We start from the raw sequence: 15000 nt of genomic DNA on the forward strand, positions 1-15000 counted from the left end.
GAATAAGCTGTACCTCTGCTTGCCTTTCATTCACCTATAACTGCATATCTGCTATAGATAACTGTTAATAAACTATGTTGATTTAGTTCATTATCAGACTAATAAGGATATCACTGTATTTTGTTGCAAAAAAGCAAAATGGCTGCCCATTGTTGCATGTGGCTCCTCGCTACTAAATAATTAGATTTAACTTAATAAGAATGGAGCAATGTCCACTATGAAGTATGGGGTGTGGTAGAAGTCCATACATCGGCTGCTCATGTGGCAGATATCCCCAGAGAAGACAGCCGAACCAAAAGACCCCTGAAAGTTCACTGTCCAAGTTCTAAGCAAATCTGAAGGGGAGGGGCACCTTGGAGTTTCAGGAGATAGGAACAGTGGTGATAACAGGTGACTAGGTAACCACTTCAACCCCAGGAAGGTAACAGGTGAAGAATAGAAGGGCAGAGGAAAGGAAATACTAATGAAACACTGAATATACTTGAGCACCTACAATTATGGAAAGTTCATACCCAGCTTTAGTATATTTTACAGATTTTATTTACAGTAGTGCTCTGCCATGTGACCAAAACTTGTATATTGTGATGTGTCTGACTCTGCAAAGTAATGGGTTGTAAGACCTTGGATGTCCATGGTAAAACCTGCTCTGCCTGTGAAGGAAATGTCCAGCATTTGGAAATGTTGCAAACAGAAAACCAGGTAGCTGTTTCTAAGATGGTCTGGGTGTTGACCCCCATAAGTAGGGCTGTGGTAGCTGCTGTTGCTTTAATATAGTTTGGTCTGACATGCCCTGCTGTAACTTTTCCATGAAAGGAGTAACAAAATGGGATGAAATATTATATCCATTTTGAGATAGTTTGTTTTGTCAGAGGCCTGTCCTCCCAACTGATTTCAAAGACTACAAATGGCTGATCTGTTTACCTAACGTCTTTAGTCTTTTTCTAGGTAATATATAGGTTGTCTGTGTTCATCAATGGCTTGAAAGATATTTTCCTCTTTTTTTCTGTGGGATAGAGTAAAACACCAGCAGGTTGATTGCCTGATAGCAAAATACTTCTATGGTTACCTTGTGCATAAAGTTTAGATTTGTGCAGAGGGTAAACCTGTTCATGCAGAAGATGAGAAAAAGATGGACTCCACATAAGGATCTGACATTCAGAAATCCTTCTGCCAGAAGTATTGGCCAGTAGGAAAACAGTCTTCCATGTCAAGAATTTGAAAGCTACTGTAACTGCAGGCTTGAATTGTGGTAATGTCATTTGTTTTAATGTATAATTTAGGTTCGCTGGAGGGAAGAGGCCTTCTTTGGGTGACCTCAAATAAAGATCCTGTTTAAGGAATTGCATGACTGGAATAAAGGCTGGAATCCAGGGCAGGCAGGCCAAGAAGGTAGATACATATACTTTCAATGAAGCATAAGAAAAGTCTGGCAAACAAAGATCTGGCAGTCCAGTGCCTCTTTTTTGCAACAAAATGAGAATATTTTCTACTTTTCTAGGTATGATATTCATGTACTCGATTTCCTAGTTTCCCACATGATTGTAAGTAACCATGTCCCTAAAGGAATTAATGTTAACTCGTCCATGCTGTCAGCTTAGGGTCTTTAGGCTGCTCTGCATGAGCGATCCCTTGTTCTAGGGGTAGGAGTACAGTTCATTGAATCTCATCACAGATCACTAATGAAAATTCACTCTAAACTCATTTCACTGAAATTACATTGTAGTGACTGAACAATTCAAGTCTATAGAAAATCACTATTTGTGCATCAGCAGTGACTCACTGTGTGTGGTTCTTCTCTTATCTCTATGGTTGCCTTACTGTGGAGTTAGTATATTTAATTAAGAGTGGTGGGGTTAATTGCCTCTGCAAAAAAGTTTTCAAGGAACATTTCCTCTAGTGAAGTTCTAACTGATGTGATGCTATGAAATGAGTTTCCAATTAAATGTTTTTTGCACTAATTTTGTTTCAGCGATTTATGATTTAACAAAGTGAGCGTCACTAAAAATAACTGTAATTAATTTGGGTGAGAGTTCAACATGCTGATGCAATGTGGTAACTCCACCCTCCTTTTTCTTGTTCTGTAGGAGAGAAAACCAATGCTGCTTTGGATAAAAGGGTGTTATAAGTAGCATTTTACCACTTTTTTTCTGTGCCTTCTGAATTACCTTGAGTAGACAGGAAGAAATACATCAATGACTAGATCCACCCGAGTGGGTGAGTAGGCATCTGTTACCCAGGCCCATCGGCTTGCTGCCATTGTGTAGTATTTTCTTTATTGGTTGTTTTATGGAGAAGTTAAAAGGTCTGTTTCTGGCAGATCCCACGTATGGACCAAGTCCAGAAATATTTCTTCAGCATCCATTCATGAAGGTTTGCTTGTATTCTGATCACTGACCTGCAAGTACATTTTCCTATGATGGGAAGTAAGATGCCGTCCACTGAGTGTCAGACCTGATTCCTTAGCAAGATACTGAGCTTTCATTGGCAGCCCTCACAAAAGGTCAGAGTGGAGCCACCTGCTGGTTGCTGTACCACACGAGCACTGAGCTGTCTGTCTCCTGGGGGCCATATTTGTCTTGAATGCTTTTCTGGCCAAAAGTGATGTTGATATACTATCTCCTCTGAGTTCTGTTCCAAGATCCCTGAATTCTTGGTCTGCATGAAAAAGTACCCCTCTTGAGCTATATCTGAGGAATCTGCAACCAGAGTCTGTGTGTGCAGGCCTGGTTTGAGAGGGATCCCTGACTGACATTCATGTAGAGGGATAGGGCCTTGAGGGAGTGGGCAAGCTAGCAGCATCTGCAGTTTCCTTATAAATTTTCATCAACAAGGCCATTAGAATTGTGGATGCCATAAAAGCCAGGGTTCTGAGGTTTTCCATGGGCATAATCTTATTCTGCTCTTAGAAAGAATTTAAAATTGTGGCCAGCAACAACACCTTCTCTGAAAGGAGGAATGTCTTTGGACTGCTGGTGTGCAACAGGATTCCCAGGACCTACACCTTTTGGGATGGAGATAGCTGTGACTTTCTGTAATATTCAGTGAGATCCCAGAGTTTAGAGGCAGATCAGGGTGAACTATATGCTCCTGTGTGTGTGTGTGTGTGTGTGTGTGTGTGTGTGTGTGTGTGTGTGTGTAATGAATGATGCAATTATCCAGGTAAAGGTAGATGTAAATGCCCTTGGTCCTCCAAAAGGTAATTCCTGGATGCAGACAATTTGTAGACGCTGTCTGTATAGTAGACAAACCTAAAAGTAAGAAGGTAAGTTTGTAATGGGTACTTTCTAGTTTTAATCTCAGGTACTGCCTGTGTGTCTGTATCCTGGTTATGGGTTTGTGGATGCAGACATCTTTGAGATCCAAGGTAACTATGAAAGCCTGGGAAACATAAGAACTTGGCAAGCTTAGCGTTTTTAACTTTGCCACTCACAGAAATCTGTTTAGCCTTGATAAGTCTAAAATAGTTCTCCAAGGGCCAACTTGTCTAGAGACTGGAAGGGATCTTGAGTAGAACCCTATGTCTTTCTTGTTGTCTGCTACTCTGTCTATGGTCCCTTGGTTAAGACACTCTGGTAATACTGGCTTGACCAGGGGCCTTTTTTCTTAATGTATTAAAGGGTATGTGAAAACCTTGTCTGTTTTTTTCAAAATGGAGGTTGTATCCCGAGCTCAGGAGTCATGGGATTCAAGAATCTTGGGTTATTTTTCTCATTGTTTCAGAAGCAGTCTTAGACATCTCCCTATTTTTTGAGAGTGGGTCAGACTTGGAGCAGAGGATGGGAAGGAGGTTTTGAGTTGGAACCCCAACCCCAAAACATCCTACCCATCCACTCCTCCCTTCTGATATCTTTAGAGTTTCAGTGGTAGAGAAGAAGGTGTCTCATCCCAGAGGGCAACCAAGCTTCCCCTTTTGGTCAGCTTGCCATTTTCCTCTGAGCTGCTCTTTCTTCCTCTTTGGTTGCTATCCTTTATCCTGCCTCCAGTAGAAGAACCAACTTTTAGTGAAGTAATTCCTACTGAGCATAACAAGAGATGAAACAAATGTTTCACTGACTGCATAGTATTTGCCTTTTCATCCACATTTTTTAGATATCTGTTTAGTCTTGGGGGGGGGTCCAAATAGGAGCTCCTTGACAAGTAAGACAATAAGAAGCTGTGTTCAAATGCTCTGATATGGGTTGTGTCCTCAGCCATGCATGGCTCCATAGAACTGATCCTATAGCTGCTGTCCTGTATGATGCATATACTGTGTAATAGCCACATTTAAAGGAGTGATTGCCAGCCTTGGAACAGAGGTTGCAAAGATCCAACATTTTATCTCTCATTGCTTTGTCTTCTGTTTCCTCTACTTTGTTCTTAAGTTGGGCCAGGAGATTCTGACAATTCAGAGCCATGAAGTGTAGGGTGGAAGAGGTGAAAAGCTTCTTTCCCAGTTGGCCATGTAATCTGCTCTCTCTGACACTGGGGATGGTATTTTTTGGCTGGAGCCCCAGATGATCCCCTGCTATCCATGAACACAATAACTGGATCAGCAGTTAAGTTCTTAAAAAAAAGAAAAAAATCACAGGACTTCACAGTGCTTTAGGAATAATCAGACCTTCCAGGAACACCAGGAGCAGAGGACACTGGGAACCTAATTATAAAAATGCATTGCTCAATGCATTCTCTAAACCTTCAATAACTGGAGTCACTACAGTTTTATGCTCAGGAAACCTCAGAATTTCTCTGCATCTCTTCTGAGTGTCTAAGTAGTCGTTTGCTTCCCACTTGAAAAAATCCTGCATTTTGTTGTGTCTCCGAATGAAAATTCTTCTGGTGGGAGGACAACGATAAAATGCCCTTAGTGTAAGACATATAGTGCAGAGGCAAGGGTGGATATCTAGTCAGTATAAACCAGCGCATCCATCTCTGAGTATGAAGAATCACATTTTTCATGTGTGGATATTTCCCCTCTTCCTTTTTTGGCTGAGGACCCCAGATACTGATGGTTGATCTGAGATAGTCTGCAGATTCTTAAGGAAAAATATGAAATTCTGCTCCAGTGCCATCAAATCTGTACGTGAAAAAGTGACCTGGGTGGGATGGAGAGGAGAGGCCCACCCTGCTTAGAGTGAGGCAAGATGGTGGACATCCAAAGTTGAGGCATCTTGGAGTTGTAGGCTTTGTGGCTGCCATCAAAGTCTCTGATCTTAGGAGTGCAATGATGACTTTAATATGACAGCTATAGATGTCTTGCTAACAAGAACTGAGGGTGTATCCCTCTCACCCTTGGTTATCAGAATACAAGTGTCGGAACCAGGTGCACTCAGAGAAGGGTCCAGATGGACTGCCATCTGCAGTTCTTTGGATTGGGTGGATGTGCTTTGTTTCAATAGTACTCTGGTATCACCAAAGGATTTCTTCCAATGCCCTGCTTCCTGTAGTCAACTGTAGTGTTTGTTTTCTTCCACCTCAAATTGCCTGCTGTGTGACTTTAGCAAGTCATGTGACTTGACAGCACTCCCAGGTTTTTCCTACAAAGGGGTACTTGTGTACAGTGGGCTTACTATATGAATATATAAACAGGTGTACTTTGTAATGTTGAACATTCATAAAATTGGAAGGTTTTCCAGTGGCTAAAAAGGTAGAAAGATGAATGTATCAAATGTCCATAATATCAAATGATGACCCCATTAACTGATGCAAAGCACACAGAATGCAGAATTACTTCTCTGCCATTGTAACAGTCAACTCATAGACCAAAACAACAAAACTGTCACAGCTCAACAAAGTGCTCCTAGGGATTATGTTGCACCCAGAAGGCTTGGCAAGCTGTACACCATAATCAAATCCCACATACCGAAGGATGTATTAACTACTAATGGTTACAAGTACTGCTGTAAGAAAAAGGTTAGTAGCAAATGTTACTGGGCATGTAGGCATAGAAAAAGATAAATGCAAGGCAAGAGCAATAACTCTGTGCAAAGATAACACTGAGGATTTAGTTAACAGCTGTAGTCACATATGTGCAGCTGATCTGATGGAAGGGAAATTGTTAACAATTCGATGAAGATATAAAATTTCGGGTCTACTTCATATGATCGAAAGACCATTTGATCGAAACCCATTTGATCGAAAGTTCATTTGATCGAAAACCAGTATTCAAGGCATAAAACTGGGATTTGTCCCCCTGCCCAATGTCGTGTGACCCTGAAGTTGGTATATATAGTGAGGGGGTATGTGGGCAGCGCAGCCCCCCACATTGGGGGTGTGGGGGGCAAAGCCCCCCACCTATGTTCCTTTAAAATATGTACTTTTTGTTTTATTTTCTTCTTTTAAAGGAAACTGGGTGGGGGGCTTTACCCCCCCATACCCCCCAATGTGGGGGGCTCTGCCCACCCCCCAACTATATATACCAACTCCAGGGTCGCACGACATTGGGGAGGAGGACAAATCCCAGTTTTATGCCTTGAATACTGGTTTTAAATCAAATGAACTTTCAATCAAATGGGTTTCGATCAAATGGTCTATCGATCATATGAAGTAGACCCAAAGTTTCATATATAAAAATCTGTTGCTTCTCCATTGAATGTGCAATGGCTAACATGCTGTACAACTGTCATTGTGGAAAAGACTTAGTAGAGACAGTAAATAGACAGCAGTGGAAACAATGTCTAGGTGCTGGAGGCTTCATAAGCTGCTTGGAAGAAATAGACATATTGTGGAAGTGGAAGTCTGGTGAATTCAAATAGAGACGTTATTCAGATACAGAGAGTACTTGCAGCGTGCTAATTATTAGTACACATCAAACTTTAATTGTTGTCTGTAGTGGTACCATTTGGGTGCTGAATGGCACATATCACAGTGAAGCAAACTTCTGACATCAGTTATACTCCATCTGTGGTGTTACAAGACATGCTGCTCTAGCTCGGCCTTTATCACTTGTGTTTACTCCAATGTTGCATAAGTGCTACAAAGCATACGATGGGATGTGGGCTTATTTTTTGATTTGTGTGCACAGCTGGGGTACATTTCTTCTGTAGAATGTGTCTTCTTGGACTTTGAGCCTGTTGCCATGTAGAATGTAAGGAGAGATTCCCTAACATTCTTCCCTACGGATACTATTTTCATTTTGCTCAAAACATACAAAAGAAAGTACCGACTACTGGCTTAGCTTTCTTATGTGGCAGTAGTTCTGAGTTCCAAATGCTGGTGAAACAAGGTAGCCTTGTGTTTCTTGAAGCACACTGAAATAAGTAATGGCTATCAATGTTTGAAACATATTTTCGCCCTCACAAGTGCAGCCCTTACTGCAATACTTTGAGAAATACTACATTTATGGAAAAAGTTAGAATGCCATTACTGCGGGAGGTGAATTTGCTCACTACTATTCTTTCTTTCCTCCTACACTCAGAATCAGGTGGAGGTATGGCAGGCATTTTCATTTCCAATCTATTGACCTGAGGACCATCTTGTATGGCTTAGTACAAAAACAAAATGGAATAGATAACCAGCAACTCTATCTGCAAGCCAGTGTGTTCCTGTTACCTCTAAAAGAAACATGTCTGTTGAAAAGCAGAAGTCATTCAAGCCAATAGCAGACTGTAGACATGAGTACATGATGGCTGACTTACCTCAAGCATGTAGTGTCCTTTCTTGCTTTCCCACATACCTGTCAACCTCATAGCACAAAAAATCTGGACAAAGCATAAAATAATTGGGGAAACAAAGGCCCCAAAATAGGGACAGATTTTAAATATTGATTTTTATAAACTTAAAAAGTTGCTAGAATAATACGATTTGTGTTAGCATGCATTTTTCTGAAGGATAAGAAGTTTGAAACTCAAATGTATTTCATTATTTAGAGACTTCAAACCTCAGTGATTTGTCAGAAACCCACACATTTTGAGGAACAGACCAAAAATATGAAGAAAAATCACAATATTCTGTGAAAATCTGGGCAGTTGAGAGGTAGCCATTACTTGATTATTTATTTTCCTTGATGTGTTGAAGACATTTCACTAGAGTGGATTCACATTTTTAATCACAGCAGGACTTTCTTTTGTATTTCCTTTTTATCACAGTTCTTGGTGGCTGAACACAAATTTGCAGTTGTCAAGGTGCATGTATATAGGACAGAGAAGTCTTTATCATTGTCTTTAAGCTTGTGTGTTCATTCATCAGATATGACAGGAATGAGAATTCTGGCTCAGAATTCGACATGGTGGCAAAGCCACGTACTTTCCAAGCAAAAGATGTTGGTTTCTGTAGTTGTTGCACTTTAGAGAGTGGGGAATTTTCTCTGTACCAATCTCACATGAAAAGAGTGCTGTTTCCCACCCAACAACTTTCCTGGTTATGACGTGCACAGCAGATGTATACTACGAAATGTAAAATAATTTCAAATAACTTACATACCCTCTTTAAGCTCCATTTTTTTGTCAGCTGGAGAATCTTTTAGTAACTGTTTGATAAATACTCCATCCTTCCCTCCACCAGCAACATTAAAGCCCTTGATGTCTGCCTGTGCTTCTGTTTCCATGATTAATTCAAATAACTCAGAGCTTCTTATTTCCTCCTGGAAACAACAAAACCAGAATAATTATAACCTAATGATAGCATACGTTAGATGTGTTAATCTCACATCTTAAAGAAAACACATTTAAAATGTTTCATCATATTATTACTACTATTATTACTTAATTGTTATTGGTAGAAATGACCCAACACTCACTGATCTCGAAGATTAACTAGCATCTTTTGAACCTGGCAGTTTTTTTGACTGTCTTTCTCTCCTTGCAAATGACTAAACATTGAAAACATTCACAGAGAAGAATAAACCAAATAAGGTAATGTTATCTGTCTACTTTGATGAGTGTCTCACAATTGATAACATGCACTCTATTCCACAAAAAAGGTATATATATATATATATATATATATATATATATATATATATATATGTGTGTGTGTGTGTGTGTGTGTGTGTGTGTAGAAAACAAAATAACTGACTTGCACACATTACCCAGTGGAGAAACATCAACAGAGAAGTATCCTGAAAATGACATATGCATACTGTTGTTAAGGATAAGGTTAGAGTTAGCATTGTGGTTGGGCTTGGAGTTAGTTTACAGTTAGGGCTAGATATAATGTCAGTATACATACATAAGGGTGGTGCAAGGGGAACAAATATTAGAATGCTATTTGTGTTGTTTCAGAGAAACTGAGAGAGAAGGAAGGTGAAGGAAGGTGTAAAATAGTTCACAACGTAGTGTTTTCTCCTTATTGCTCAAACCTACAATGCAGTAGCCACAGAACAGGTAGACAGAAGCCTCCCTAACCACAACCCTACACCACACCCTACCTTAAAATAAAATCTCTCTCCTTAATAGTGCCACTATTCAGAGTGTGTCGGAAGTTATTGTTGAGTTTTTGTATTTTTTTTGTTTGTTTTTTGGTTTACCAATCACAAAAGCAGTTTGTTTGTTTTCCTTTCGTGATTAGTGTTGTTTTGGCTAACGTTTTTGATTTAGATGTGCTGTCAGCATGCAGAAATCAATGTATAGTTCCTATTCTATTTGTAAAAAAAAAAAAAAATATATATATATATATATATATATATATATATATATATATATATATACACACACAAATGTGTATTGAGAGGTGTTGAAGACCCAGCAATGTATTCTTCGGCTCCATTTTAACAATTGATGGATTTGGATATCAATAGAGGTAGTAGAATTTCTCCTTTTGGACCTCGCCCCTATCCTACCCCAATACTTCACCCTCATGGTATTGCCCAAATTTCCTTTAAGCCAAGTATATGTGAGGACGGTCATGTGATTCAACTGCATTCTAACAACAGAGATGGGTCTTGTATGAGCAGTAAAGGAACTGATACAACACTCAATGTTACAGCAGACTCTGGGGACTGGGAAACTGGTAAGAACAACCATGTAGCCAATTTTTCAGCCTTTGTATGGAGCAACTACAATTTAAATGTATGGCTCGATAAACAGCATTCATATTTACAGGATGGTCAATGGAATAGAGATCCTACACTAAATTTAAAAACAATGCTACTCACACTTAAGAAGCTCATAAAGGTGCGTACGCTTCAAGTGGATAACTGTTAGATACAAACAGGTCTCTAGGGAACTGACACTTCATAAATTTCCATTTCGTGTTTCTAAAGGATGCGCTGAGTACACACATTTAGTGGAAATGTTCAACAGGCATGGTGTTGAGTTACTGGAATTCATTATTAAATTTAATTTGTCACAAATTAATCATTTGGTTGATGAAGCTAGCGCACTTAATTATCTACTTTTTGATTATATTAAGAGTTTGTATGCTGATATTTTTAAGAACATTGATGAACACACTGTATCAACTAGAAATTGAAAGCAAAAGAAGCTCCTTAGGGATGGAAAAGATTATGCAGAGGGGAAAGCATACCCTTTTAAAGAGACTGAATAGAATCACACAGACTCCATCTGTGAGTTTGTGAGATTAATCTCAGTTAATGAATGGGGGCAGTTATTCAGTACAACATGATCCAGAAGTTTTTTCAGAATGCTTTAGATTTTCCTCACCTCTCAAGTAGGTCGGAGAGGTTGAGGAACAAATATCAACAGCAGACTTTACATTATTCACATAAGACAACACATCATCAGACAGACAAGGGAGAATGGCAGAGAAAACCAGGATAAGGGGGCATTTGGAGAGGGGAGAGAGCATATGGCTGGACAAATTTTATCTATAATGGATGAACCTATTTCTACCCATAATGGAAGAATTTTCACATGGAAAATATTTCACATTTTAATTATAGTCATTTGTTTATAGATACTAATTATTTCACTTTGTTTAAAAAAGGGTTCAAGTTTGTCCCAGATAGTAGGGTGGACATTTCTGATGCTATATGAAGTTTGGCAACAAACTAAGTTATCCTGGGACATCTTCACAGGGTGATTAGGTTAATATTAAGGGGAGTTAAGTGGGTTGGGGAGGTGAAAGGGTTAAGTGGAGGCAGGGATAGTTGGGAGAAAATGAGATAATGATGGGGAGGGATTTAAGAGGTTTAGTGTAGTGTAGTTGGGTTAAGCAATCACATTTTGGCGTGAACTTGCTACTGCAAGTATGATGTCCATGACGACCAGTGGGTACGGTTCAGCAAGTAGGCCTTGGTGTTTGATGGAAGGGGGTAATGTTTGGTAAGTAGCCATGATTAGTGTAAAGTATTTGGGGATGGCATGGGTGTGGAGTTATTATTTGTTATAATCTTGGTGTAGGTAGTCTGGGCATGCAATACTAATTAGTGGGTATATGATGAATGGGGCAGCATCACTTTGGTGGGCTTGGGTTTTCAGTGTTGTGTGGTAGGTGGGGGAAGGAGTAGTGGTGTATTCTAAAGGCAGGGCTTAGGTAGTGAGATCATTGGTGGTGGGGTGGTTATATGCTGACAGTGGTGGTGAGGTGCTTGATTTTCTCTCTCTTTCCCTCGCACTTCCCATTGTTCCCCTTAAACTGGTAGTTTCAGTCAGCATGGGGTGGATAGTAAGAGAATGGGAAGCACGATTGACCATGTGGCGACACTGTTGAGGTGAAAACTCCTTGAAAAATTAACTAAGGACAAAACCATATGACTCATAAAGCCTGACAAGGGAAGTGCGATGGTTATTGCTAACCAGCTCAACTACATGAGTAAGATTTTTCAGATGTTGCAGGATGATACCAAGTGTAATTTCTAAGAATGAAATACATCGAGCATATAGTAAACTTGATTTGTACTTGGAGGATGCTTTAATACAGGGTTTGATCACCTTGGATGTATATGAGTTTCTTTCAAGTGAGCATCCTTTAACACCTGCATTTTTGGGATTCCTAAAACTCGTAAGGATATTTTAAATTCCCTGTACAGACTCATTGTTTCAGCACAGGGTTCCAAGACATACCTCATGGCCATGTATATTGACAGGAAATTGAAGAATATTTTAAACCGATATCAACATGTTTTGAAGGATTCATGGGATTTCCTGGAGAAATTAATACCAGAACATTGTAACAACAATATTAGTTTTCTTACAATGGATGTCATTGATCCTTTTACTAGTATACCACATGAAGTGGGTTTACAGTATTTCCCAAAGGGCCTTATAGAATATGGGGGCTTGGATGGAAAGGAAGTTAGACTTACAGAGTTAATGCAAATAGTTCTGCGGATCATTTTTTTTTTAATTTTAGAAGTCCAATTTTATAGGCAAGTAAAAGGGGTAGCAATGAGGGCAGCATATGTTAATTTGTTTATGCTTACCTGGGAAAAGATGTATATTTTAAAATCACCTTATCAGGTCTGTTGGAACTTTTATTGTAGATTCCTGGATGATATATTTATTATACAGCAAAAAGATTTGACGAAAATAAAAATAAATTTGGAGTATATGTCTGAGACCTCCATCCTTTTAAAGTTCACCCATAATTATTTAGTTCAGTCTACTCACTTGATAGATGTGAACCTAAAAGTAGATAGGAACAAGTTTGTTTCATCCATTTATAGGAAAAATATGTTCTCTAACTCTTATCTGCACTACAGAAGTTGTCACCCATGGTACTGTAAGAGGAATTTTGTTAAGGGACAATTCATACATGCAACTAGAATGGTTTCAAAAGAAGAAACCTTTAGGACAGAGCTGACAAGATGTGTGAAATGATCTTGGAGAGTGGCTATCCCCAGGAATTATTGAAGGACATATACAATGAAGTGGTCAGGGACAGAGGTGTAAAATGCATTCCTCATTTAGGTAACCATACCTTAGTAATGGAACAGGTTAATAATGAGACTGATATGCCTAAGTACAAATATTTCATGACTATATCATATAGTGATAGTTCAATATGTAAACATTATACATATTCACTTGAGCATGTTTTTTGAGCTTGTAGCTAGTTTATTTGTGAAAAATATTCTTTATTGCCCACTGGAATCACTGAATGGTCAAAAACTGTATTCCTGCATGCAGAAAAAAACAAGAGTTTAGAAGATTTTTATCCGCTTCAATTATATGTTTGATTATCAGAACAGTTTGATGATCCAAACTACCCTAAGTCCCAATTAGTGTGGATAATCAACTCTCTACTGTATTACTATATGGACTCAGGGCCCCAAAAAGGTTCTTTTGAGCCCTTCTTCACTTCAGTCTTGCCTTACTGACTCTATCACCACAGAAAACATTAACAAAACTAAAGTGACTTTTAAATGGCGCTATGCTCACATAATTCTTTATATCAATGGGAAGATGGTCCCATATTCTAAGCCACTCTAATAGTTTCTTTTATGTACTCCATTGCATTTATCAGTCTTCATAAACAGACTATTATTTCTTGTGTTCAAGTTATGATCAGCTAAAGTAGTCCCCATATTAGCACTTAATAAAGTGCTCTGTGAACATTTATAGGCCTACATAATATCTCTCCTTATTAACTTGTAAAGATAAGGACGTCCCTGTATCATGAAGTAATACACCTAAATATGTTTTTATTAAACAATAACCTCTCCTGACTGTTGTATTAACATGAAGGCATCAAGGTTCTCATTAATCATAATGCCCAGATTTTTAAACTCAGTGCTGCACCCAATAATTTTATGATTCAAAACAATGACATATTTATTATTTGATGAACCAAGGTGCATGATTTTATATGTGTTAAAATTGTACCCAACATGATGTTCATTTGACAAGTGATATAGATGTGGAGCTTCTTGATTAAACTTTCTAACTGTATTCCTACTGAACTATGCTATAGTGAATAATTCAGTTCAGGTTACATTTTGTTACAGTTCAACTTTTTCATTGCTATGTAGAAAGTCATCTCAAATTGGACCTCTTTATTCTCAACTATATCTCCTGTAGCCCTTCCTTTCTTTACAAATTTATTTATTGTTTTATTTATTGACATTTGTTAACCGGGTTGGTCTAGCTGGGCTTGTAGGCCATTTTCAGTGGAGACCTGAGGAGAAAAGCTCCAAAAAAAACACAGTTTACAGAGAAACATTTGAGTAAAAAATATGGTCAGAATCAGTTATACAAGGACGTTAGAGAGACAAAGCAGAAATGCAAACAAATGGTATAGACATATCAATATTTTTACAGAGCAAACAATATATTTACTTATTTACAAAAAAATTTACACATTGTGTAACACAGACATTATATTCACCAGTTCACATCTGATGAAGTATAGAAACAAAAATGTACTGTAGACGTTAATGTAGTTATTTTTATTTTCACTGTGGTTTTGCAAATAAATTTGGGTGTTATCTAAGTGTGCTGTCCAAGAGCTTCATTGCTTCGCCTTCCCAGGTTACCTTGGCTTATTTCATAGTGACGGTTTGATGACCTTGTGGACTTTTTTGTCAAAAAATATATTTACTTATTTACAAAAAATTTACAGTCTGAATATTGAAGGCTGTAAAAGTAACAATGTGTGATATAAACAAAAACAGTTATAAATACCAAAAGCATCAGCCTTCTCTATTAACTAAAAAAAAATAGTTTTCTAAATGGTGGCCACGGCGGTGCCACAGTTAACATTGTCGTCTCACAGGAATTGGTTCTCCAGTTCGATTCTTGGCTAGGGTGCATTCTGTGTGGAGTCTGCATGTCCACCTGCAGTCACGCGAGTTTCCTCTGGGTGCTTCGGTTTCCTCCCAAACTCTAAAGATATGCAGTAGGTGGATTGCACACTCTAAATTGTATATACGAGTGAGTGGTATGAATTAACTACCATGGCAGGGCTATTACCTTCTTTAAGTCTTTAACACTTTACGGTATGAAGTATTTTAGACCAAGAAAACAGAGATGAATAGTAATAGTCACCGTACCCATCACATAACCTAAGTGTTTTTCCTCTGTTAGACAGCTTCAACTATTTCTTTCTGGGGTCAACAAAACCCCCTACTAGTCACACAGCTTAAATATTGGACCTTATATGAGAGGTAGTCATCTGAAGGCATGG

At 38.6% G+C, this 15000-nt stretch overlaps 1 protein-coding gene across 2 annotated transcripts in view; it reads right to left on the reverse strand.

Annotated features, from left to right (window-relative positions):
* Window positions 1-15000, reverse strand: part of PRX (periaxin) — a 458732-nt gene that overhangs the window by 210287 nt on the left and 233445 nt on the right. For both annotated transcript variants that reach the window (XM_044062334.1, XM_044062343.1), the window contains exon 3: window positions 8398-8557. In XM_044062334.1, the coding sequence (XP_043918269.1) occupies window positions 8398-8557 (160 nt within the window). The remainder of the gene's footprint in view (window positions 1-8397; window positions 8558-15000) is intronic.

The sequence above is a fragment of the Protopterus annectens genome, chromosome 1.part0 (genome assembly GCF_019279795.1).
Source record: "Protopterus annectens isolate FY-2018-M chromosome 1.part0, PAN1.0, whole genome shotgun sequence".
Classification (NCBI taxonomy): Eukaryota; Metazoa; Chordata; order Ceratodontiformes; family Protopteridae; genus Protopterus; species Protopterus annectens.